The sequence below is a fragment of the Helianthus annuus genome, chromosome 3 (genome assembly GCF_002127325.2).
Source record: "Helianthus annuus cultivar XRQ/B chromosome 3, HanXRQr2.0-SUNRISE, whole genome shotgun sequence".
In the NCBI taxonomy this organism is placed as follows: domain Eukaryota; kingdom Viridiplantae; phylum Streptophyta; class Magnoliopsida; order Asterales; family Asteraceae; genus Helianthus; species Helianthus annuus.
In genome coordinates this window covers 86513304-86540571 of record NC_035435.2, presented here as the reverse complement: position 1 = coordinate 86540571, position 27268 = coordinate 86513304, and the positions used below count along the sequence as shown (strand labels likewise).

The 27268-nt window shown below is 38.1% G+C and overlaps 1 protein-coding gene and 1 long non-coding RNA gene across 5 annotated transcripts; one reads left to right on the top strand and one right to left on the bottom strand.

Annotated features, from left to right (window-relative positions):
• Positions 1 to 8977: 8977 nt before the first annotated feature.
• Positions 8978 to 11822, bottom strand: LOC110929039. 3 transcript variants are annotated; one of them, XR_002586803.2, is made up of 6 exons: positions 11521 to 11822; positions 11302 to 11403; positions 10535 to 10662; positions 10324 to 10393; positions 9638 to 9701; positions 8978 to 9270 (listed from the first exon to the last, which is right to left on the bottom strand). It is a non-coding gene; the product is annotated as an uncharacterized LOC110929039 (long non-coding RNA). The 3 variants fall into 3 exon arrangements; XR_002586801.2 differs by having other exon boundaries at positions 11564 to 11818; XR_002586802.2 differs by having other exon boundaries at positions 9642 to 9701; positions 11564 to 11817.
• Positions 11823 to 13768: 1946 nt separating this feature from the next.
• Positions 13769 to 20525, top strand: LOC110929041. Of its 2 annotated transcripts, none has more exons than XM_022172138.2 (9): positions 13769 to 13962; positions 14756 to 14813; positions 15323 to 15384; positions 15502 to 15631; positions 16559 to 16947; positions 18145 to 18552; positions 19425 to 19637; positions 19882 to 20028; positions 20238 to 20514. In XM_022172138.2, the coding sequence occupies exons 2-9, from the start codon at positions 14786 to 14788 to the stop codon at positions 20361 to 20363; spliced, it is 1503 nt and encodes a 500-aa protein (XP_022027830.1). In that variant the 5' UTR covers positions 13769 to 13962; positions 14756 to 14785; the 3' UTR covers positions 20364 to 20514. The 2 variants fall into 2 exon arrangements, with proteins under 2 accessions (XP_022027830.1, XP_022027831.1); XM_022172139.2 differs by having other exon boundaries at positions 13770 to 13962; positions 14746 to 14813; positions 20238 to 20525.
• The last annotated feature ends 6743 nt before the right edge of the window (positions 20526 to 27268 follow it).

Here is a 27268-nt window from a genome sequence, read left to right as displayed (position 1 = left end):
TTACTTGCGCAACAACGCGATAACAAAATATTACAAACGGGATCTACATCCTGATGTATTGCAAAATACATCATTTATTCGTGTAAAGTTTGTATAGTTTTCGTTATATTTAGTTTTGATTTTCGTTAGAATATGTATACTATTGATCAAATCGTGTTTCATAGGTCTTGATGCTCAAATATGCGAGAAACTGAGCAAAACGAGTTAAAATATTGAAGTGTCAAGTCTTGAAGCATGTTGGAAAGGTGGAAGAGTTGAAATAGAGTTTAAAAGCTGAAAAGTCACTTTCTGGCACCCCATCACCCACTGAGCAAGTTTCTGGCACCTGGCGAGAGTCTGAAGTTAGTAAATGAGCTGAAAAACAAGGTGGCACCCCACCACCAAGTCCCTGAGTTTCTGGCGGCCAGCCAGAACGTTCTGATTGGTAATTATTACGAATTTAGTAAAGGGTTTTTATGGGAAGTCATATATAAACATCCTTAACTTGGAAACAAACCCTAATTCGATTTTTGGGAGTTCTGGGGCGATCATTGAGCATTCTTGGAGGTTTTTCGAAGATCTTGAAGCCTAGGAATCATCGGTACGAGTTCGGGGAAGAAGACTTGAAGATCTAATCGGGTTTTCTAGTTCTTTATTCTTGACTTTTCTTACGAAACTTGTTGTGATGAATTCCGGTTTAGATTTCTTTGGATTGTTTTCACGTTTTAACATGCTTGGCTAAACTTATAAACCGCCTAGACTTTGATGAATGGATTGATATAACGTTTTTACCGGTTTATGTTATTTGCATGATTGTTATGGAGTAATTGTGTTATGTAAGCGGTTTGATTTAATGGTTTGATGTATATGCATGCTTTGAGTTGGTTTATTGTTATTACTTGCTTCATATGATTCTTAGTGACGGTCTATATCACAACATGGAGTCATATTAGGGTTTAGGATTTCGGTGAGTGTCTATATCACATAAGAAAACCTTAACTCTTTAGGGAGAATTGGCCAATAACCCCTAGAAGTAATTGGTAATAATTCACTAAGTCTTAGTGTTCTGCTAGTCCTAATACCTGGAAAGTGAGGGGCTATTGGTAGGTCTTACCCGGCAAATTGCTTTAGATAATCCTTGGAAAAGGTCATGTCTTGGTTTACCTGTCGGTTTTATTAGTCTATCAAGTCAAACTGATTACTTCAAACTACCTTAGACCTAGGATTGGAAAAGAATAGGTCAACATTAGGGTACTTACACAATAATTAGACAACTGGAAAGGCGTCTAATAACCGGTAGAATTAACGGCCTAGGTAGTGCCACAGGTTTCTCCTTGAGAAGGGTCGAGGGGCCTCGTTGGTTCTTAATAGGTTTAGTACTTTACGATCCCGGTTCCATAACTCGTGCATTTAACTTAATCGGTAAATTCTTAAAAACAATCCAGGATTCTAGTCTAGGTGGTCTCGTTCTCATATAAGAAAAGTCCTCAGTCTTTATTCGTCTTTAGTCTAGTTCTAGTTTAATTTAGTAGTTTAATATAGATTTCCTAGATTTTCCGTAACACCCCCCCCCCAAACAAATAAACAAGTTAAGTCGTGTCTGTCAGCATCTGTTAGAGTCTATTCACGTGATACATAGAGTCCTGTGGTTCGATATCCGGACTTGCTTAGGCTATACTACATTGACCGGTACACTTGCCGGTTGTGTGGTTTAGGTTTTAGAGAGTCTGTTTTTATAAATTTAAAGCTTTGTAGTGTCTAGCTTAGGGAGTCTAATTTAGTTAATTTTTATAGTCTGTTTAGCACACATCACATCCCAAACCTATTCAATAAACATGTTCAACAACCACAAAATACAAGACAACCTATTCTAGGTCTTCATCATCATCCGCCTCGTCTGGAAGAATGTCCTTTAGTTGCGCCACAAAGTCATCAGATTAGAGTGCAGCAGTTACCAAATCCATCACTGGAAGGAGCAAGTTGTTATACTCTGCCTTAGCAGCAGCATGGGTGGCCCCAGTATCAACTCCACGTGTGGCAGATCTGCCGTTGTCCCAGTCAACCTTCAGCGCATCATTAACATGTTGGGTACATTCTATATACCCCTGAGTGTATCCGTCACTACGGGCGGTGACCATCAGGTTGGCAACAGTCTGATCTAAGTCGATGGAGTTGAGGATCGAATTTGCAACCTGCGCAACACAAGAAATTGCAATAAGAAGATGTGCAAACTTATCAGAAATATTACAAGGGATTGACACACTTACATTAATAATCCCATGGTGCCTCATCCATAACATATCATTCTTCAAGGGTTTAACCAGACTCTCCGCTGTCACTCGAGCAGTTTCAGAATTCTCCAGCTTCTCCTTAGTTTCGGCAAGGCGGTGGGAGGTTTCGGCTTTCTCAACCCTCTCAAGCTAGTCTTTCTTAGCAGACTCAAGCTCCGCCTTGGTTTGTTCCTGATCAGATAATAAAGAAGTGATTTCTTCTATCTCCTTATTTCTAAGGGCAAGAGTGGCGCAGGTTTGTACCTCTCTTTGCTCGCTTCTCTCTCGATGAGAACGGGCTTCATCCCGAGTCGCCTCGGCTTCTGTCTTCTCTTTCTTCAACTTTTCAATATCCGCCTTGAGATTGTTGATACTGTTCCGAAGAACCATCTTCTCACTATTATCCTTATCACAAATTTCTCTCCAACGTTTTAGCTCTTCTGAAAGAAGAGCAGCTTCAGATTCAGCCTTTGCTTTCTCTTCAGTAACTTCCTTTTTGGACGCTTCAAAAGCATTCCACTCTTTATGCATGATACGCCATTCGCGCACTATACGATGAGTGGTGGAAGTTGAGCTAACAGTTTCTTCAAGATAGGAGTGATAAGTTTGATCATGGGAGCGTTCCTTTTGAAATTTAACTTCAGCGGGAGGAAAAATATCTTGCAACCAGTCTCGGCAAACTTGTCAGTTAGAAAAGGTATCGCCTTGCTTAAGCTTCCACACATGCGCATGAATTTCGGAAGCTCTCTTCTCTGAATAAGATCGATAGTATTAATCCCCCAGAGTTTCCTCTTGGCGGATATGAGAGTCTTCCTCATCATGGTAAATAAAGCCCTGATCAACACCAGCTGGGATTTTCTCAACATCATCTCAAGGAGGAGCAGAAATAGTTGCGGAAAAAGGAATGGTTATCACATGATCCTCCTGAATGGATTTTCCTTTCTCTGGCTCATGCGCCACAACTCCATGAGACTCGGGCTTGGTAGCACCAACGACAGCAGTCTCCGTTTCCATAACCTTCTCCATTTCTAACTTAACCTCAACAGGCTTCTCCACTATAACAACTTTCTCTACCTCTGCCTCTACGGACTTAGTACCCTCCAACTCTTCTCTAATAGATGCACGGGGTGGTGATGGCGGAAGATCATCATAAAAAACAGATGATGATTCCACGCGAACAGAAGGAATAGGCTTTTCTGCAAAATCAAAGTTCATGTCAACTTAAAAGTACGATGAAGCAAAGGTTAAAGAAAGCACTCACCCGAAGACAGCTTCGCAGCAAGAGCATCCAGGTTACCCTTCTTGCTGATCCTTTTCCTGAAAATCTTCTTGGCAGGTTACACCGCAGCTTCACTCTCTGGTTTCCTCTTTACCACTTTAGCCCTCAGCAAGGGCTCAGGACTTGAGTCCATGTCAATAGGATCATCAGGGTTTGGCACTGGAAGATCTGCAGTATCTCGAGGCTCCGCCTTTGGCTTCCTCACAGCTACAGGCGCAAGTACTTCCAATGTGTTAGACACCACTATATAATCACACCAGGATTCAGAGAAATGGCGCGTACCTTTCTTCTCTTCCTTGGGAACTTTCGCCTTAGGCACATCAACCTTCTTCGGCGCAGTAGTAACAGTCGGAGCACGCTTCTTCTTTTTCTCAGGGTCTATGCCCAAGTTAGTCAACTCGCCTATTCAAAAGAAATATTGCAATATTACCCAACGCGCAAGGTCAACAAAGATTAATATTGCAATATTGCTTAAAAACCTAAAAGAAACTTACCAATAGTGGTAGAAGGTTGCGCATTCAAGTCTGCATCCCTTGGAAGCGCAAACTTCCTTATTATTTGGTGGTACCACGGTTCTTCATTCACACCTTTCTGCACAGTTATCATTTTTCCGTGCTCTCTCTTGTACGCCACAACGTACAACGCAACAACTACAACAGGAAAAATCAGCAACAAAACAATTCCACAAAATAAAGTAAAACATCTGAGGATTTACCCTTATCGTCTTCCACATACACTGGCTTGTCGTGACGATCTGCCTTCCAGTGCAGACTCATTCCAGCAGCAACCAGAGCCCTCTCAGGAAATTCAATGGACGAAACATCTTTAAATCTTGATACCATATCTCCGACTCCGGAGTCTTCAGAGTCTCCACTTCAATGTCTTCCACACCCCGGAAAGTCATTTTCATCGGAATCACTCCGGATTTAATGAAGAAAAACTTGGGTTTCCACTCGTGAAAATATTTTGGAGGTACGAGCAGAATTTTCTTGGCGGTTGGACATTGAGAAAACGAGTAGAAGCCTTGAGCACAATGGAGTTGATAAAAAACTCGGAAACGATCAACAGTAGGTTCGATGTGCATCGACCGGCAAACAAATTCAAAATGGCGAATACGAACCATCCCCAAGGGATTTAATTGAGAGATATGAAATTTGTAGAAATCAAGAATATCAAGGATAAATCTCGTCACCAGTAATCAGAAGTTACCCTCGGTAAAGTAATCCCAGAACAAAGTTATATAACCGGCCGGAGCTTGTGCCGCCGTCTATCCTTCTTCTAGGTATGTCACCCCCCAGCTTTTGGGAAACTTGAAATTCTGGACAAGACCATCAAAGATCTCCTTTGACCACTTCAGCGGTGGTAAGAAGCAGACATCTCTTCTGCGGAATCGTCGGGATGTTCTTCGGTAGACATAAAGGGTAAAAAGACACAAGTTGCAGGTTTTCTCTTTAAAGTAAAACAGAGAAGACGAAAGAACTTAGAAACAACTAATGAAAAAGGCAAGTCACTCAAAGGTTTATATACCCATCGCCATTAATGCTCTCGAAAACCGTAAACCCCCTTTTTCAGGAAAACGCGGTTACCGAGACAATAAGGGCGAGTGGGGAACAAGAAACAACATCACGCGCGTGTACGAACCACGTTTGACGACGCCCAATTAATGTTTGACGTCTGATAAGTGATAGCCTGTCACCTAACCATCACATGTCAACATCAGCACAATACCTTTTACCAACTTCCTGCCATGGGTTAAGTTTTTCAAATTTTGAAATCATGGAAACCTCGGCCTAAAGAAACAAGAAAATATCTTCTACAAGAAGATTTTTCCCACTTTGCACCGAACAAACCTTGTACTTCTCAAAGAGCAAAAGCGCACACTTCATCTTTATAGTCTAGTGCTCCACCTACTTGTCAATGGCGCATAGGAGCACCACTGGACTGGGGGGACTTGAAGGGGTATGGTCCCAAAAACCCTGTGCAAGCGCATAAGACCATACTCTAACTTCATTCCAAAGAATATCTTAAGCAAAACCTTGCGCGGCTGCGCAATGGTTCTAAAACAGGATTTGGAAGAAAACAGTCTTCGATAACCATGCGCCGGAGGGAAAGAGAGACAAGCACTTAACTAACACCCTTGCGTGGGCTCGCGCAAGGGCACAATTAAGCTTAAAGAGTAAAACCTCAAAATCTTCGCGCGCCTGAAGTCAAGACTTGAACAAAAGGAATCTTTTCTGTTGCAACATAATGGACACGTGGCAAAAGCATAAAGGTTTACAGCTGTAGATCTTCTAGAAGGAGTTAAATGCTCACCGTGCATGGCCATTTGGTTACAACTGACCGTGACGTGGCACAATCGTGGACGCCCATCTAAATCACGATGATGGCACTCACTTGAAGGAAGATCTGCACAAAACCACTTTCTACGTGGCATCTCCCCAGCCGTTGATCAAGCTCACAATCCATGTGCATGGACGTGCAGTTAACTATTAACGGAAAGTAAAATAACCGCTAACGAAAAAGTGCTTTCCATTACTCTCTCCATTACACCATTTTCCCGCCAAAATCCGGTTATAAATAAGGCACTGCAGGTATGATCTCACAAGTTACACTTCACGTACTCTCACTTTTACTACTTTATCTTCTTTCTCGAGATCACTGTACTTATTCTCACGCCGGAGGGTGGTCACGGAGAGAACCCCCATTCATGGCGAGTCTAACAGCTTTCTGTTATGCAGTGATCACCGGAGAATGAAGCTAGCCAACCACCGAATCAACGAGAGGATTAACCCTTTTATGCAAAGACAAAACCCCCGATCTGATTGACTCGGTCTAATTAGATCGCTGTTTCTTTAGTAGTATATGAGGAGTTCCAACTAATAAGCCGATTCAAAAAGTATGGTTGGTTCCTCAAGCTATTGGAGACATTGCATTTGCGTACCCTTTACACATGTGTAAATTGCTTAATTACACAAATGCATTAGTAACTAAGCTGATTTACACATGTGTGGAGATCTTTAAGCTTAAAGTATGATGATGTACACATGTATAAACTGCATAGTTACACCTGTTTAATCATACTTATTTTCTCTAATACCGTTGTTTTAATGTGCACATCTTATTTACACATATGTACATTGCTTAAATACACAAATGCAATAGTAACTAAGCTTATTTACACATGTGTAGAGATATTTTAGGCTTAAGTATGATGATGTACATATGTCTAAACCGCATGATTACACCTATATAATCATAGTTATTTGTTCTAATACTGTTGTTTCAATGTGCACATCTTATTTACACATGTGTAAATTCTTAATTACACGAATGTAATAATAACTAAGCTGATCTACACATGTGTAATTGCTTATTTGTTTCTTTACAAATACAAACAATTAGGGCTCATGTGGTTGTTTAAGATCTTGAAACCAGATATGTGTAATAGTACTTGTTTAGAGTTACACATGTGTAACTGTTAATGGCTTGCATTCCATCCTTTTTAGATTTACACATATGTACGTGGTTCTTGGAACATTTTCTTGAAGCACACGGTAAGTGTTTGTGTATTACACGTGTAAGTTTCTATTTTACACGTGTAAGTGTTTGTTTTGCACATGTGTAAGTGTTTCTGTTTTATACATGTGTAAGTGTTTCCGTTTTACCCATGTGTAAATGCTCAGTTACATATGTGCAAAATTGTTTTACATATGTTAAGTTTCTGTTTGAAACACTTACACATGTGTAAGTTTCTATTTTACACGTTAAGTGTTTGTTTTACACATGTGTATGTGTTTCTGTTTTACACATGTGTAAGTGTTTCTATTTTACACATGTGTAAATTTATGTATGTTGCATACTGTGTATAAATTCTCAGGTAAACAACCAAAGCTAGTGTTAACTGAACAAGACGCAACAATGAAACAAGTCGTAGCTAACGTGTTCAATGAACCTATCCATTGTTTATGTATGTGGAGTATTATGTATAAACTGATGAAGATGGTAATTGTGATGAACAAAGTCATAGTGATAAAGATAGCGATGAAGATAGTGATGGTGACAGAAGTTTATTTTTTTGTATATTTATTTCTCTAGTTTTTTGTTTGAATAAGGTATTCATTAGGGCTGTGAACGAGCCGAGTCGAGCCGAGCTAGACCCAGCTCGAGCTCGGCTCGAACTCGATTCGAGCTGGCTCCGCTTGAGCTCGAATTTCAAATCGAGCTAAGATTTGAGGCTCGAGCTCGACTCGATTAGAATTCGACTCGGCTCGGCTCGATCTAGCTCGAACTAACAAAGAACCACAAAATTTACTACTTAAAAAGCCCTTAAAAATGAATTTCTTCATGGACTAAGGGCCATAATTGCCATTTAATTTAACCATATGGCTAAATATGCAAGTATAAATAGTTAATTCACTTTGTACATTATCTTTACCTTCTTTATAGTGGAGATACTTCCTTAGTTTTTGTTTTCTAAGCAATGTGGGACAAAAAAATGAAGTATGTAAACCTTATCGAGCCAGCTCACGAGCCGAGCCAGGCCAAGCTCGAGCTCGGCTCGTTTACAAACCGAGCCGAGCCGAGCTGGCTCGTTTACAACCGAGCCAATTTCGAGTCGAGCTTTCTTCGAGCTTTTTTCGAGCGAGTTTCGAGCGAGCTGCGAGTCACAAGTTTTTTGAACACCCCTAGTATTCATGCACTATGTATATAAAGATGTAGCATTTTGTTGAATTTGAACTTTTGTTTTGATGTGGAATTTTACAGTTTTTATATTTACAAGATAGCATCTTATGTAAAAGGAGACAACACCTTGGTATTTATTGATAACAAAAAATATTTACAACCTACGGGCATTGGGCTTCCCAGGATATACCCCAAGGAGGACACCATTTAAATGTTCACAGGCCTAACAGAGAGGGTGTGCGACTGGAAGCAAGTGTGCGGCTGCACACTTTAAAGTATATAGTGTGCGGTTGGTTTATTGATATTAAAAATAATAACTCTAAACATTTAACGCACTTATATATATAGGGAATAGCTCAAATGAAAACCACTTTTATTGTGAAAACTCGAAAACTAACTAAAAAAAGCCTAAAAAACACACCAAATTTATTTTTTCAATTTTTTATAAAAAATCGCAGATTTTTTTATATAATTTTTTTTCAAAAAAAAAAAAATTGTGTTACACATGTGTAATACTACACATGTGTATGTGTACTACACATGTGTAGTATTACACATGTGAACTACAAAAATATTTTTTATATATTCTAAAAGTGGCGAAAATTGGTATGCAAAAAAAAAGGGTATGTTTTTTTGGCTTTTTTAGTTAGTTTTCGAGTTTTCGCGTTAACTAGTGGTTTTCATTTGAACCTTCCCATATATATATATATATATATATATATATATATATATATATATATATATATATATATAATAAACAGTCAAATATCCAAACATTTTACATTAATATCAACTTCTTATATTAATCTTGCACAATTACAACGTACGGTGAAACGTAAAGGAAACAATATGAGGTGAAACGTACGAGTTGTCACAATAGCTATTAGTTGCACCAAATGGGTTAACTCCGAAAGTTCCCGTAATTCAGCGATGCTTAGATTTTTCCTTCACCAAACCCAACTGAGAACAACGGCATCTGCACCCACCCTTCGTCAGCTACACAATACCATTTAGACTTTTCTAGTTAAAAAAGCGTCGGGAACCTTGATGCCAGCGAATCTGAATCCATCCAAAAGTCAAGCCAAAATAAGATACCAGTTCCATTCACCAAAGTTCTGTTGACGACTTTACTTAAATCAATTCCATGTCTACTCTAATCAATTGAAATATTACCAATTGCCTTCCACGAGTTTGGGTCAGAAAATAGCATATCGCATAGAACCTTCTTAAAACACTATATTACAACAAAAGTTATTGAAAAAAAGTAACTTTCTAATAAATGTTCTAAAGAGTGTGTATATATATACGGTCAACCCGACTCATTTTGACTTGTATGGTCATACCAAATAATGTACCCATTATGACCCATTACCCAACCAACCAAGTTTTCACGTCTATTTATAACGTTAATAAAATAAACACATACCTACATTTTAAGATGGAAAAAAGGCTTGTGAGCTTGCTGTGAGCAATATCAAGTAACTATCAGCCTGCAACATACATATAGTTGCATTAACTCATATCCCATATAATATGCGGATAAACAAAATGAAATAACACGAAGTGTTTTAAACAAATATTTTATATTTTCAGATTATAATGAAAAAATAACTCATGTGAAAATAACTCTTAATAGTTGTAATTCACTCACATCAAGATAATGAACATATGTATACAAAAAGGCCATGGTTGTTTCTTGGCAAACATATTGGTGAGAAAGATTCAGATGTCCCGCACCACATTTGAATTATTAGCAATGTTAGTACCATTACTACCATATAAATCACTATTAAGAGTTACAACTCGATAAATCAGAACTCAAAACACCCAAATAAACCAATTTTTGAACAGGCTTACAATATTTCATAATCCTCATACATCCAACAACAACTTGACTTTTGAATTTCAACAATTTGGTAAAAAATGAAGTCTAATTAGAACAAAAAATAACACATAATTAGATACTTAATGAAAGATATGAAACCATAAAAATAAAGAACATAAAATCCAATCCCCACAGTCAATTTACTTGATTATATTTGCATATGCTTATATTCAACCAAAATATGAAAACTCAAATAACACTAATAAAAAAACATGAAAATTGAGCACCTTGGAACCAGAATTGGAGCATATTTTCCTCATTTAACTAATTCAGCCCCCTTACTTTCAATTTCACAGCCTGAAAATATCCCAAAAAGGAACAAATTAACAATTAGTTAACTACTATCACAAAAAATGGATATGAATAGCAAGATACACTCAAGATACGAATAGCATCCAACGTATGTTAAAAAATGTCAGTTATTTTCTTGATTGCAACCTTTTCCCCAATGTGTGTGCGTCAACGGCTGAACAAACAACTTCATAACTTCCCTTCCCCATGATCTCCAAGATTTTGTATTGATACGATTCGCCATATTCAGTGAAGAATTCAACCACTTTGGAATTCTGTAACGAAATGATCGCATCATCAATACACATCAAATTCTACTCAACCAAACCCAAACATGCTAATCGAAAGAAGTTGGCTAAATAATAATCCAATCCAAATAGCTTACAAGCTACAAACAATTATAGAAAATCGATTCATATGTTAATAGATTCAAGATATAGTGAATTATCATCGTCATTTCAATTCACATTTATATCATTAGGATAAAACAATAAATTGCATTTTAACACAAAAAAAAAAAATCTTGTTTCCTTGAAATCACTATTAACATTCTAAATACCAATTGGCATATTTATACAGTAATAAGCGTATCAGAGTCTCCACAAATTTATCCTAAGCTTCCATAAATTAACAAATTAATAAAAAAATGTAATTTGGTTAAAAGAGTTCAACACCACCACCCAAAGCATTTGCTTTGGATACAAACAACATGAGTCAAAAAACCATAATCAACCAACAAATAATTCAGAAAACCTTTAATTGAAATGGGTAAAAAAACTTGCTTGTAGCGATTGTGACAATATAAATCAGAAAACCGTAATCAAGTAAAAATAAACAAAGGATTCGACAAATTGAATCAAATTCATTGGTTATACGGTTAGAAAAAGACGAATATGAACAAATATGAACAATACCTGTTAATTCACGAAGTAAATAACGTTGTACAAACATTAAACATCAAAGTCATCAACAAAAACCCAATCAGAACCACCGACACCATCATTCTTCATAATCATCTGAAAAAAAAAAAGAAAGATCTTCAATCTTCAACAAAGAAACATCAATTTTGGGTTTAAAGATGGAGGTTAGGGTTTACAAAACAATCATAAATAGAAGTATGAGATTTCGAATACCTGATACTGACTTTGATGAAATTAGGGTTAGAGATACGCATACCTTGGTCTTCAGACACGAAGAGTATAAGCTTGAAGAATTAGGGTTTGCAATGTTGTATCACGAAGAAGGAACATGTTTCTCAAATTTGGTTCACACATTGATGGAGGAGCAGCTAGAGCCATGGAGAATGGAGAAGCGGAAGAGATTGAAGAAGAAACCCTAATTGTGTTTGTGTTTTGAAAAAGTGGAAGTCGGTGATCCATAAGTTTGACCCAAATGAAATCCGGATCCCGCCTTCACATCCTTCACATAACCTCAAATTCATTCCCTCCCACAATCAGCTTGGGGCTCCACCATAACATGCCAAGTGTTCCAAATCCATCTCATTTATTATATTATATAGAATATAGATTTTATAAAAGTATAAGTTCTAGTAGAATTTTAGATATACAAAGTAAAATTACTATTTCAATTAGAGTCAAGCCGAGTCAGGCTCGGCTTATGCTCGAGCTCAAATTTAAACAAGCCGATCAGCTCGGCTTAAAATACTCAAGGATGCTGGAAAACTAAGCTTGGAACTCACCTCATATACAAATCGTGTTAGCTTTATGACTCGTCGAGTACTTTTTTAAAAGAAATTAAATATTTAATTAATGACAAGGAGCTTTACCTGCTCCCCTTTCACTTTCAATCCACTTCTCGCGGGTACCGAGAATGTACATCGATTTCAAGAAAGAGATACTAGAGAGAGATTGAGATTTTGAAACATTTGTTATGCAATGGTTGCAAGATCGAGGCAATTATTGCAAAGAGAGAATTACAATAAACTATCGAGTCACCACATTTAAGGAAATGAAATGAAGTAGAGTGAGAAGTCACTAAGTTAGACTATATCCATCTTAAGATAGGACGAACGACCATCTCTCTCCTCCACGTTGAAATCTAGATGAGCCACCTCTTCTCTCTCTTCGCCCTCACAGTCGTCCGTCATCGCTGCAGAGAATGATTTTTCACCTGATCTCTCCCTCCTGCGGTGCCCTCGTTCGCGTCTCTCTCTCTCTTCTAAATTGGCCATGGATCCATTTAATGGATAACCATTGGAGATATCCTTACCAATGATGGTAGAATTCAAAACCACTATTTACGGAAATTTAGATTATATCCTTTCTAAATATAACCAAGAGTTAAAAAAAATTACCATTTCAATTACAGTCATGAAAGTTAGGCTCAACTTGTGCTCGAGCTAAAAAAATAAACAAGCAGCTCCTTTCATCTCAAAATACTCAATCGAGTTGAAAAGCTAAGCATGGAACTCGATTCACATATAAATCAAGTAAGCTTTATAAGAAATTCAATGTTTAATGAATGACAAGAGCTTCTCCCGCTCCTCTTTCTCCATCAATTTACTTCTTGTGGGTACCAGGAATGCACACAAGTATTGCAACTATAAGAAAGAGATACTAGAAAGAGATGGAGTTTGAGATTGAGATCTAGAGACCTTTGTTGAGATATGGAGACCTTTGTTATGTGATGGTTGTAAGAATTAGACAGTTAAAGCAAAGAGAGAATTCTAATCAGTTACCGAGTCAAACACATTTAAGGAAATGAAATGAAGTAGAGAGAGATGCCACTAAATGAGACTATCTCCATCTTAAGAAAGGATGAACGACCATTTCTTTCCTCCTTGTTGAAATCTAGAAGACCACCTTCTCTCTCTCTTCCCCCTCACAGTGTCTCCTGTCATCGTCCATAAAGAATGGTTTTTCACCTTATCTCTCCCGGCCACGTCATCCTCATTTACGTCTCTCTTTTCTAAATCGGCCATGAATCCTTTCAACGAATCAACATTGTAGATAGCTTGACGAATAAATGGACCGTCTTAGAATGAAATATATAAGGAATTTTTTTGGATTAGTATTAGGTTTAATCATTATTCTTAAATTAGGTTCAAAATGCATCAACCCCTAACATATTTGAAAAACACAAACCTTCAACACATGAATTCCTTTGTAATCAAATTCAATTTTATTGTATCCTGTTGATAACATGTTAAAAAGAAATAACTTAAAATGTCTCGAACAAAAAGACCCAACGAAAGTAAGAACAATAATTATCCAACTCTGTCAATAAAACGACAACGGATCAAAACTATACACACGTCACCCTTCAAAACCATCATCCCATATCCAACGGCCACCACAAGTTCCCTCTCAACTCCACAAAGCAAATATCAACCGTCCGATCAACATTCAACCTTCGTGGGCCCCACCACCCCTCACACACTCCTCCTGTACTCTGTTTCTCACACTCAACAACAGTCATCACTCACACCTTTCTTCCCTCCACCGCCTCCCCCTTTCTCTCCACCGCTAACCGCTTTCTCCGATCACTTTTCCGGCGATTTAACATCCGCTTGTTTGCTTCCGTTGAACCGGCTTCTGTTTCCGATCACTTTTCAGGTCAGTTTCCGGCTTTCTGTTCGAAACGGTGTCGTTTTTGTGATTTTAACGCTTACGGAAACGAAACGGAAGTGATGTTGAGATGTTTTGTAGATTTTTGTTAGTTTTTTTGCTAGAAACTCGTCTCCGATCACCTATTCATGTCAGTTTTCGGCTTTCCGTACGATACGGTGTCGTTTATATGATTTTATCGCTTACGGAAACGAAACGGAAGTGATGTTGTAATGTTTTGTTGATTCTTGTTAGTTTTTTGCTGGAAATTTGTTTCCGATCAGCTTTTAACGTCGGTTTCCGGCTTTGCGTTCGAAACGTTGTCGCTTTTGTGATTTTCTTTTTGTTTACGGAAATGAAACGAAACGGAAGTTTTTACGTTGAAGCGTTTGTTTTTTTTTTTGTTGAGATTTTGTTTTGTGTGTTTAGTGTTTGATATGTGTTTTGACGATTAGATGACGGATTTTGTTCGTGTTAGGGTTTGTGATGGATTGATGTGAAAGGTTTTTGGTAAGTTCGTGTTTTATGTGTTGAAAGAATCTTGTGTTTTCATCCACAAAGGAAGAATCGAATTTGCTTTTGAGCTGTTCCGGCTTTTAGTGATTTTGAAGTTTTGTTTTATTTTTTTGTTTGAAGATTTTTAATTTGTTAGGATATTACTGATGATCTGACATAACTACATAAGCGCTGCCTGTCAGAGAGAATAAATTGCAAGGAGTTGGATATTTACTCTCTCTGATTGTCAGAGAGTATTAAGTGACAAGGATTTTGGTTTAATATCTTTTTTTAAAGTTTGTTGCAGGTGATAATCATAATTTCTTGAAGATAGAAGATGCCTGGGGACAAGAAGATTGCCAATCGTATCCTTGTGTTTTTATGGAGCTTATGTTATTTCAAATGGTTACTTGAATATGTAACTACTTAACGATGACCATTTTAGCGTAAAAGGTTGAATTCTGTTATTTCTGCTAATATCTGACAATTAATGATAATTAGTGTCATGCTTCTTCATAGTAGTTGAAGGCGCTAGGCGGGTGAGCATGTCATGTAGGCGCAATGCGCTTAAAAAGCAAGAGCAGATAAGTATGGCGTATAGTATAAATAGGCTATTTAAGCTTGTTTTAGGCCAGTTTAGGCCATTTTTAGATGTTTCGGACCAGTTTTAGCTGTTTCAGACCTGTTCATACCGGTTTATTGCATAGCTAGGCTGGAATTTGTGCCTGTGCCGGCTTTATTGCTGTGCTGGACGTTTTTTGCGTCTTTGGCTTCGAGCGCACGGTTTTTGGTTCTGTGATGCCTTGAACGTTTGTGTTATCCCCTTATGTTTGTTTTGTTCAAGTTTATGTTTGCTACTTAACATCATTATCAGCCCAGCTATCAGCTGCAGTACTGAAGTCTGATGCTTGTGCTTACTTTACAAATCGAAATATGGTATGCCAGCTTTTATTTAAAGTTGATGTATGACAATTGGTAACATTTGTCGTCTTATGAATCTTGTGTTTGATTGAACTCATCCTATAGTTGTTCCCCATTTCTTTTGTCTTTCAGATTCCTGGAAAAGTTGGGATCCCTTCGGAGAATGTAGTTTCTTCAGTCAATGCTGGGTTTGGCAATATGAAAGTTTCAGAGCAAAGTGTTCATTATCCTTCTAGTATATGTTACGATCATCATTATCCAGGTTAGAATTAACATATTGCTCTTATCATTCCGTATCTTAGTAACTGATTTCCAATTTTGATGATACGAGTATTAATGTGTTTTTAATGTTTGGATAAACAAGTTCTGTTTCTAATTATTTGGTTAGGGATAAGATTAACAGCGTCTTACAATAGCTGCAACAATGTTTTATAATTCATACTAACCTCAACAAAACTACAAAACTTATTGACGGAGGGTAAAATTAAAAAGTTCACTCCTATATCACAGGATGGATATTTTTCACAAAATACATCGTTTTTGGTGGTTTTCATTCTAATTTCTTTATTAGTCAGAAGTTGCCCAAACAGCTGATATTCTGATTATTACATTACAACTTACTAAAAAAAGAACACATCTACATACTAGCACGTGCCACGCTTTATTACAGCTAGTTATCTGATATTACTTTTTTGAATTCACATAATCATATTTCAAACACCCCCTTTATTCAGTTGCAACACATAACACAACTGTTTATTTTAATAGCACATAACTGTGATTTACAGGTGGCTTTATTAACCCATTTGCTTAGAAATTTGGTTTTGTTTCATCTAAGATGGGTCAAAACTGGGAGCTGCTCAAGTGGGTCAAACGTGTGACATGGCAAATAAAGCCAGTTTAATAATTAATATGCATAAAACCAGTAACCACATAATTTTTTTTTTCTCTCAAAAGATTTAGACAATTATTGTTATAATGATATGTCTTTAATCATAAATAACAAATTAAGTGTTCTTTAAAACAAAGAAGGCAAAAAAAGAATAGAAGTTATGGGTTAACTGAAAAATGACCCGTTTCAGACTTTACTAGATTGGCTGTTTTAGAACCTCTTTACCCAATCTATGCAATCTGTATTGTGAATTATTAATCAAACGAGATTGTGTTAGCTTTGATTATTCTGTTGCAGGACCTAACGAAAATCATCATCAGTTGGGTGGTTCTTGCTCTTGCCATCAAAATTGTAATGGGACCTTGTATAAGGATAATGGCTCACCTCTTTACTATACGCACAGAGGCTACAATCCGTATGCATTCACGAGTGTTGATCCCCAATTTTCCTCATCTGAATGCTACTCAATGAATTGTGCAAGATACCAAGATCCTACATCTTACGGCTCCAGATATACTATGTGTTCTGATGGTTCATTAAAGTCCAGTGGTATTAACACTAAAAGAAGCATGACCGCTTTTGATGAAAGATTCCCAAGTTATCTTCTTGATATGCAGTCTAGACAATCCACTTCTAATATTTCTCAGTCAGTTCTCCAGTCTTCGCATCTTTGCTCACTGAACAAGGTGCGTTTTATCTTCTTCTAGATATAGTTTTTTTTTTTTTTTTTTTTAAAACCATGGAGGTTTAATTTTATTAAAATGCTTCTAGAGAGCACAGATACAACCGAATAGAAAGCATAACAAATGTGATTCTGAAATATGCAATGTTGACTTTGCACATATAAAGTAGAGTTAACTGCCATTTACGTCCCCGTGGTTCGTCGTCCACTTATGCCATTTCAGGACAAATTTCAAAATTGTACCATTTTCCTCCATGACATTCTCGAAACGTGCCATTTCAGTCCAAAAAATAACCCCAGTTAAAAAACTCAGTTAGCCTGGGTAAAACAGTCATTTTATGTAGATTTTTATTTTCATTTTTAAGCTTCTTTCTATTATTATTATTAGAGTTGAATGCCATTTTAGTCCCTGTGGTTTGGGCCATTTTGCCAGTTTAGTCCAAAGGTTTCATTTTTAACCTGTGGGTCCAAAAAGGTTTCACAGTTGCCATTTTAGTCCACTGGGTTAACTTCATCCATTTTTTCTGTTAACGAGAAGGCCAATTCGGTCATTTTGTATGTAATTCTGTCAACTAAAAGGGCAATTCAGCCATATAAAATGACCGAATTGGCCTTCTCGTTAACAGAAAAAATGGATGAAGTTAACCCAGTGGACTAAAATGGCAACTGTGAAACCTTTTTGGACCCACAGGTTTAAAAATGAAACCTTTGGACTAAACTGGCAAAATGGCCCAAACCATAGGGACTAAAATGGCATTAACTCTTATTATTATTATTATTATTTATGTAAAATGACAATTTTACCCCTGATCTTAACTGAGTTTTTTTTTAACCGGGGTTAGTTTTTTGAACTGAAATGGCATGTTTCGAGAATATCAGGAAGGAGAATGGTACAATTTTGAAATTTGGCCTGAAATGGCATAAGTGGACAAACCACAGGAACGTAAATGGCAGTTATATAAAGTGTTTGATTATTCGTGAAATATAGATAAAATTTGAGATGGAATCTTACCAAAAATAAAGATTTGTTAATTGGGACAACCGAATTGGTATAAGGAGGGTGATTGGATATGCGATCTGGAACGTAGTGTTTGGATGTGCTTCTAATAACCAAATGTTTGACAAGTTCTGAATATTGAACAGAAGTGATATGTGAAATGAAATAAAAGTCAGTTTAGGGTAAATATTTTATATTTTACAGTTGGGTGCTGCTTGCCATTCTGGAAGTGCTACAAAAGGTTATCAACAATGTCCAAACATGTCATCATTTGGCTACCAAGACCTCTTTGCAGACTATTCCATGATTCACGCTCCCAAAATAAGAGAATCTGAAGAACTAACTTGTGGTCCTAGGGCTCAAAGCACCATGATCGAGCATAACGAAGCCGAGCATTCCTTAAAAAACAAGTACAATCTTGACGGATTTCAGACGAAGTATGAAGAAGCAAAGTTCTTCATCATCAAATCATACAGTGAAGATGATGTTCACAAATGTGTCAAATATGATGTTTGGTCCAGTACTCCCAATGGCAACAAGAAACTAGATGATGCGTTCCTTGAGGCCCAAGGAAAAAGCGGGTCAAAATGTCCTGTATTTCTCTTTTTCTCAGTAAGTGAATGTATATCTTCTTGAGTTGGATTCACTTTTTTTCTCTTGGTGATGAAATGGGCTGGTTGGGTAAGTTAATGCCTTAATGGGTCAATACTAGTCTAAAATGGATTGGAATGAACTACTACTTCTTTGTCCATTTTTTAGAATTTTGTATAAACATATAGGGTTACAAGTATGATTAGAAAAGTAATTTTATTTCAGTACTAATCTAATCAAGAGTAAAATGTCATTTTCGTCCAAGAGGTTTGGCCAGTTTTGTGACTTTCGTCCAAACGTTTGTTTTTTCGCATCTGGGTCTAAAAGGTTTAAAATCTTGGTATTTTCATCCGGCTCATTAACTCCATCCATTTTTCTCCGTTAAGTCAGGGGTATTTCCGTCTTTTTTGTTAACTTAAAGGGCAATTCGGTCCTTTTCAAGGGTATTCGGTCTTTTTACATAAAGTGAAAAAGACCAAATTGCCCTTTGAGTTGGCAAAAAGACGGAAATACCCCTGACTTAACAGAGAAAAATGGATGGAGTTAACGAGCCGGATGAAAATGGCCAGATTTCAAATCTTTTGGATCCAGATGCGGAAAAACAAACTTCGGACGAAAGTCAAAGCTGATCAAACCTCAGGGATGAAAATGGCATTTTACTCTCTAATCAATGTTCCAATTCTTTTAATTTGAAATGGTTTAGGAGGTTTTCATTCGTATCCGAAATACACTTTGGGTGAATCCGACCCTTTCAGCCCCGTTTAACTCGCTTTCATTTTAGCTTTTTTCTTTAAATTGTCACCCTTTTGACCTGGTAAAACTTGAATTAGTTCGTTTTAACTTATAAGAAAACGGGTCAAAATTCCCATACGTAATGTTTTGTAATTATGCAGGTAAATGGTAGTGGACAGTTTGTGGGCGTTGCTGAAATGATGGGGCCCGTTGTTTTTGAAAAGAACATGGATTTTTGGCAGCTTGATAAATGGAGCGGCTTCTTCCCAGTGAAGTGGCATATAATAAAAGACATTCCTAACTCACAGTTGAGACACATTATCCTTGAAAACAATGATAACCGTCCTGTTACATATACCAGGGACACCCAAGAGGTATCTTTTTTCTAATTTATTCTCGAGTTAATTGTAAGTTCCGTTCACGTGTGTATCTATACCCAAGTTATGAATTTCGCCTAAAAGTTAAAATTGCAAATGTCAAAACAATATTAGTTTCTGTAAAAAACAATTCATAATCTAAATTAGTTTAACTAATATGTTCTTGAATTTTGTTTGTTACATATTTGTTTAATTTTTAGAAAGCCTAGTGTCATATGTGGGTGGTTTTGTATGCGTTCAGGTTGGATTACATCAGGGCTTAGAGATGTTGGATATTTTCAAGAGCTACCCATCAAAGACATCTTTGCTAGATGACTTGAGCTTTTATGAGAAACGTGAGAAGTTGCTTAAAGCCCGAAGGATTGGCAAACTTGCTTTCCAACCCGAGGTGAACATTGTAGTCCTTTAGTTCTTGTTCATTCTGACCCGTTTACCTATAAAAGGGCGGGTTCAGGCTATACTTCCAAGTTCCAACGAGTTAAATGGCTACTAATTATATGATTTTGAATCACTTTCATTATTTTTAAAAATACGTGTTACCCTTGTTCCATTTGCATTCTTTTGGTTACTAACAGTGGTGGTGATTTTGTATTGCAGAATAATACCAGTTCTGGGAAAGGATCGATGAGCACGAATGGCTCCTTGGATCCGGTTTCATCTATCATCCATATCACCCGCAATCTGTCTCTTAATACGGACATGCCAAAAGATAAAAGTCTTTGACTTGGTATTTACTCTTGGGTTTGTGTAGATGGTAGGATTCTAATGAATTTGCAATGGATTCTGTAAACAATGTTTTTGCTTTTGAACTCGATTCGCCTCTCTCGTGGGTTTTGTTTATCGAGTAAAAAATCGAGTCTTAGATATTCTTTCCCTTTGGTTTGATTTCTCCGTTGCCCTTGTTTTATTTTTTTTGTTAATTTGGTTTTAAGAAGTACGAGTTCATGTTGGTAAAACTTGGACTATTGGAGTAAAGGTTGGGCCTTGTGATGCTATGTGGTTAAGGGGGTAAATTTTTGACATGACACGAAAACACGAACACGAACGTATCACAAAATTTGTGGTTTCTAATCAAGAATTTGATCGTCAGTTCGTGCTAATTTTATACAGATCAGTACTGAGAGGCATGTACCGGTCACTCCATGCTGATTCGCGATTACTAGCGATTTCAACTTAACCACGTGGGCCGGCTTAATGCGTGGGACAAGGCTTGTGGTAGGTACATGCTATTACAAAGTTTAGTCTCATCGGGTTAGGATCAGTTTTGGGTTAAGCTTGCAAATACGTTTAGCTAAACGGGCCGTGTTCAAGTCAATATGATGCATTTATGGGTTGTCCTGTTTAGTCCATCTACTTACTTTTTCGTTTTTATGAATGCGTTCAAAATTAATATGTGAACTTTTCAGATAATAATTTTTCGTTTTATGAATGTGTTCAAAATTAATATGTGAACTATTCAAATAATAATTTTGCAAATTTTACGCATAATTGTTTCCAAAAAAAAAAAAAAAAAAAATTAATACGTAAAATATAGAAATTTGAAGTAATAGACAATAATTTCTTTTGATTAGAAGAGCCATGTTTGTGACGATTTAGGTGAGGGGCGCCTTACTCGGTCACTCTCGGGTAGCAACTCTTGGGTAGCATTGAGCTCTGTTGATGCAACAAATACTAGACCGATGGTAGTAGCTGGGCTGGTTAGGCAAAATGGTTGGAGGGTTCAGGTTTGCCTAACGCAGGTTGTGGGGTTCCCCCACGTTTGCAAGACGTGGAGAGAGGTTCACTAGTTAGATTTTGTTGTTTGCTTGAGATACTCCACTGAAGTGTGTTCAGTTTCGAATGTAGGAGCAATGGAAATGTGTGTGTTGAATGTAGGGAAGAATGACTTGCATGGAACAAGTATTCAAGAGCAAAGACTAGAGATCCCAATGGAATCAGAGCTGATCGGAATGTCTCCAGCACTAAATGAAGTGTTATATATATAGGGAAGGTCATCACTCAAAGAGGAAACCATTAACTAGTGAAACATGCTTGCAGTGGGGGACTTACCCTTTTAGGGATTGAAGCGTTTGGACCTGCGGGTAAAAGACTACACTCTGTGCACTCGTCTTACTTTTGCGGCTAGGAGAGTTGTTGAAGTAATCAGAGACATGACTGATTACTGTACACGTGCTGCTTTATCCTAGCTCCCGGGTTTTTAACCTTTGAACCTTTTAACCTTTTAAGCGTTCATGTGTTTAAGTCATTTTATCTAGTCTTGGGCTACCCCCGTCATCAGCCCCACAAGTCAGAAGTTTTTGGGAAATGAGCTCAAAGACTTCTGACTTTTACACATTTATTTGTATTGCTTAAAGGCTTGAAGGCTTCAAGGGTTGAGAACAGTTGAGAATTTTTGAATTTTAAAACTGACAACTAATGTGATTGATGTGTGGCAGTTTTTTAGTCGGCGGTTTTTATACATTAGGTAATAATAACCTCTCATTTAATTACTTTTTTTCATTTATTAACATCTTTTGTTGAGATTTTTCACTTATCTTCTTCTAAGAATTCATAGGTCCTCTTATAAACTCAGGTTAGTTCCCATTTCCTTGTGTGTGTTTGCTTGTTTCTTTTCTTTGATCATGGGTGCACGGAAAGATCTTTCCGTTAGTTTTTCACGCCTTACTCAAGAGGAAGTGGAGAATTTTTGTATGGATTGGGGCATTGGTCTTAAATTTAATCCGGTTGCACCGGGTTTTGATAAATCCGTTGATCAATGTCCCCCTGGTTCGGTTGCTTTGTACTGTCGGCATTTTGAACTTTCCAACCTTCGTCATCCTCTCTCACTTTTTGTATTGAACGTTTTGGAGTACTATCGTGTTTCCTTTGGTCAAATTCATCCGAAGGGCATGGCTAGGGTTTTACACTTTGAGGTTTTATGCCGGGCTTGTGGTTATGACCCTTCGTTGTTGTTATTCCATCGATTTTTTCGTTTGGAAAAAAACGGTGATTGGTTCACCTTTGAGACATCCAAGGTTGACACTTGCCTAATCTCTTCCATGGTTACCACACTTGGTACTTGGAAGGATCGATTTTTTCTGAGATTCTGATTATATTGTCCCCTTTAAAATGGTGTGGAGGCACCCGGATGCCGTTCTCAATGAACCGTAACCTTCCGAGTCTGATTTGAATGAAGTTTTTCTTAAAGCCATCCGAGAGTGCCCTTCAAGGGTTCGTCCTTTTCCCGAACATTTGCTAGTTCTGTTAAGTGTTAGCAAATTGTGGGATAGGGCTAATCGGGATCTGGTTCTTATGAGGAATGACCGGGGTATGCTTTTTCCTTGTTTTGCCTTTTTGGGATATCTTTATTTGGTAGCTTATTTGTTTTTTGTTTTAAAATATTTTGCAGTTACGTGTGCTTTGGACTTTATCAAGAGTGATGATACGTCTGATGTTGCCTTTACGGATGCTCAAGCCGTTGAGGGGGATGATGTTGTTGCTAGGGGTGTAGTACAGAGGTTTGAAGATGCTGGCTATGTTAGTGTTTCTAACGTCAAGGGTTTTACTAAGCCTGCTGCTCCCAAGGCTTCAACCTGTCGTTCTGCTCGTCGTTTGTTAAGGAGTGCACCTCAATCTACTTCTTCTGATCCTGTGGAATTAAGTGATGATATTGAGGCTTCCGAAGGTCAAGATGTTGATGTTGAGAAGGAGAAAAAGTTAGTTGTTCATGGTAAGAAGAAGGCTTCGGCCAAGAAGGTTGTGACCACTCCTGTTCAAGGTTCATCAAGCAGAGACGTTGAAGGGTTGAATGAAGATGAAGTTTATGTTACTGATTGGACTGTGAAGGTTGGTGATAGTTTCAAAGATCCGAATGTTTGTGCTAATGTGTTAGCTCACTTTGCTCCTCCTGGCGTTCATGGTGCTATATCTGAAATGGAGAGTGACCACTTTATATCAAGGTTGATGTTAAGTTCCTGCAACCTTTCTGCCTTAGTAGCCGAGGGTGTTACTCGTTTTCAGAAGGAAATGAAGGAATACGAGGAGTTTTCTAAGAATAAGAAAAAGATGAAGTCTTTAATGGCCGCGATGAAGAAGGAAATTGATAGGTTTTCAAAGAAGGAAGAAGCTTGGGTCAAGAAGGTGGGTGAATTGACAAGGAGGCACGAAATTGAGATAAATGATCTCAAGAAAAGTTTCGAAGCTGATCGGTTGAAGTTAAAAGCTGATAGGGAGGCCTTGGCTGTTCAACAGAAGGCCTTCGATGAAAAGAAAGAAGGTCTGAAGGCTTCAGTTGTTCAAGCCACTGGTGATAACCAGTGGCTCATTGAGCAAGGCTTTCACCAGGTTGTTACCTACCTCCTTCATTCCAATGAGTTCAACTCTGCCCTTGGAGAGGTTTATACGAAGCTGCTGAATTTGGGGAAACATCAAGGCCTTATTGCTGGTTTTAAACTTCACAAGTCTGGCCAGGCCTTGGAGCAATCTCCCCTTTTCCGTCCTGATGCTTCCGAAGTGTTTAAGGCATCTGTCCAGCAGATGGAGAGGTTGACTTACCCATATGTAAGTGAAGTTGCTAATTGCTTTGGTAAACCTCTTTCTGTCTTACACGAACTGAAGTCGGCTAGGCTTAATGAAAAAGTATGTGCTGAAGTGTTTGATTCCCTGTACAAGAAACGTTCTCGTTCAGGAGATAGTGATGAAACTTTTTCATATGATGCCGATGTATCTAAGGAAGCAAGCCTTCAAGGTTCAGCTGTCGGGAGTGATGGTGGGTCAAAAGCTAAGAAATCAAAGAAGGCCAAGAAGGTTAAGGGTGATGGTTCCGGGGCTTCTAAGCCTCCTGTTGATTCTTGAACAATATTCGTAGCTTTCTTAGCACTACTAAACAATTTAATGGTTTGTATGTTACTTTAAACAATTTTAGGTTTTGCAGGAACCCTTAAGGTTCCTGTTTTGTGGTTGTGGTTTGGCCTTGGTGGCCATTTGAATTATTCTTAGGTTTATAAGCCGTTAAGGTTTGTTTTAACTTGTTTGGATGCTTGGAAGCCTTTTAAGGCTTCTTTTCTTATGTTACCAAGTTTCTACTACTTGCCTTGTGTTACGATTTCTTGTGTTGGTGCCTGTTTTAGTAAGGCAGCTTGGTTGGCTTCAAGCCTTAAAGGCTTCTGGTTGTTTGAATGTTTATAGCTTGAAGCCTTCAAGGCTACCGGTTACTACTTTAGTTTTATGACGTGATGTCTTGGTTTGTATTTTTGAGATTTGGATTTTGTGCAATCTTTTTACTTATGTTGTTGCATTGCTTCTTGAATTATTTTTTATCTTTATGGTATTGTCTTTGTTGGGTTTGTGTTGTCTTTATGTTTTTTATACCTTAAAGGGTTCAGTGCTGCAGTCACTTAGCCTTGGTATTTTTAACAAGAAGACATAGCACCTATCCTATTACTTTCCTTAGTTTGATTTCAGTTTGTAAGCCTGTTTTTGATAAATTTACTAAGGCTTAAGGAACATTTGGTGTAGGCTGTTCGGAACCATCTATGAGACAACTTTGTTTTTAATTATAAGTCTCATGGAGTTGTATTGATTTAGGAACTCACCCCTTATATAGGTTCATTCAACCCTTGAACCTATTGAGCGATATGGCCTGGGAGCTTATCCCTTTACATGGCCCTTGCCATGGAGTTTTTTGCTAGGTTCTCAACCTTATTTTAGGATAGAAAGACAAATTTGATAAAACATCATCATTCATTAAAGAGATATTGTGTTACAAAAAGTGATCATAGGACAACTCTTGAAATACAACTTGTGAAATACAAACCAATCTTTCTTGATCAGACATGAAACCTCTTGAGGGTCTTTCCATTCCAATGTCTTGGAAGCTTTTTACCTTCTGAGTCGGCTAGCTTATAGGATCCGCCCTTATGTGCCTCAAGGATTGTATATGGCCCCTCCCATTTTGGGCCAAGTTTTCCTTGGTTCTCTTTTTTACTAGCCTCATTGTTTCTAAGCAACAGGTCTCCTGGCTTGAAGCGTTCGTGCTTGACTCTTTTGTTGTAATAAGCTTTCATCATTTGTTTGTACTTGACTTCTTGAATTGCAGCTTGGTCTCGTGCTTCCTCTAGGACTTGTAAGTTCAACATGGTCTCTTTGTGGTTTGCTTCGGGATCCATGTTGACCGTTCTTTGAGTTACAACTCCTACTTCAGCTGGAATCACGGCTTCAGATCCAAACACCAAGCTGTAAGGTGTTCTTTTATGGCTTGTTTTTTCGGTTGTTCTTATGGCCCATAGAACACTTGGAAACTCTTCAAGCCAATTGCTTTCATTCCTTCCCAATCTGGCTTTGATTCCTTCAACTATGCTTCGATTCATCCTTTCAACTTGACCGTTTGATTGTGGGTATGCCACTGAGCTGAAAACCTGAGCTATTATAAATTCTTAGCACCAAACGCTGAAAGCCTTTTCAGCGAATTGCTTTCCATTATCGGTGACAAGCACTCCCGGCAATCCCTAGCGACAAATAATGTTTTCCCAAACGAAGTCAATGACCTGTTTGCCCGTAATTTTTGCAAGTGGTTTAACCTCCGGCCACTTGGTGAAGTAGTCTATGGCAACTAATAAGAACTTCACTCCACCTTTGGCTGGTGGGAATGGGCCGACAATGTCCATTCCCTACTTATAAAATGGCCAGGTTGAAGATATCGGGACAAGGTCATGCTTGGGGCTTTTTGGGACCGGTGCATGAATTTGGCAAGAATCACATTTTCTCAGTTGTTCAGCGGTGTCTCGGTGCATGGAAGGCCAAAAATACCTAAGGTTCATTAGTTTAGCAACCACCGTTCTTTCTCCAAAATGGGCTCTGCATATCCCTTCATGAACCTCTTTGACCAAGTACTGTCTAGATTTGATTTTAACCCTTTCAGCCTCTGTTGATCAACAAATACTAGACCGATGGTAGTAGCTGGGCTGGTTAGGCAAAAGGGTTGGAGGGTTCAGGTTTGCCCAACGCAGGTCGTGGGGTCCCACCACGTTTGCAAGACGTGGAGAGAGGTTCACTAGTTAGATTTTGTTGTTTGCTCGAGATCCTCCACTGAAGTGTGTTCAGTTTCGGGTGTAGGAGCAATGGAAATGTGTGTGTGTTGAATGTAGGGAAGAATGACTTGCATGAACAAGTATTCAAGAGCAAAGACCAGAGATCCCAATGGAATCAGAGCTGATCGGAATGTCTCCAGCACTAAATGAAGTGTCATATATATAAGGAAGGTCATCACTCAAAGAGTAAACCATTGACTAGTGAAACATGCTTGCAGTGGGGGACTTACCCTTTTAGGGGTTGAAACGTTTGGACCTGCGGGTAAAAGACTACACTCTTTGCACTCTTCTTACTTTTGCGGCTAGGAGAGTTGTTGAAGTAATCAGAGACATGACTGATTACTGTACACGTGCTACTTTATCCTAGCTCCCGGGTTTTTAACCTTTGAACCTTTTAACCTTTTATGCGTTCATGTGTTTAAGTCATTTAGTCTTGGGCTACTCCCGTCATCAAGCTCAGTTGAGTATCGCAATAAAGCGCTGCAAATGAGGAGAGTAGATGCAAGGAGTAGGTGAATTGGGTTTGTAAAACTTGGAGAATGAGGATGACAACCCACACTA

Bases quoted from the DNA above. Each gene is read 5' to 3' on its own strand.
- LOC110929041 (XM_022172139.2), top strand. From the start codon at position 14,786: ATGCCTGGGGACAAGAAGATTGCCAATC. The intron at 15,385-15,501 runs GTATGCCAGCTT...TTTGTCTTTCAG, and splicing joins ACTTTACAAATCGAAATATG to ATTCCTGGAAAAGTTGGGAT. The intron at 20,029-20,237 runs GTGAACATTGTA...TTTGTATTGCAG, and splicing joins AACTTGCTTTCCAACCCGAG to AATAATACCAGTTCTGGGAA.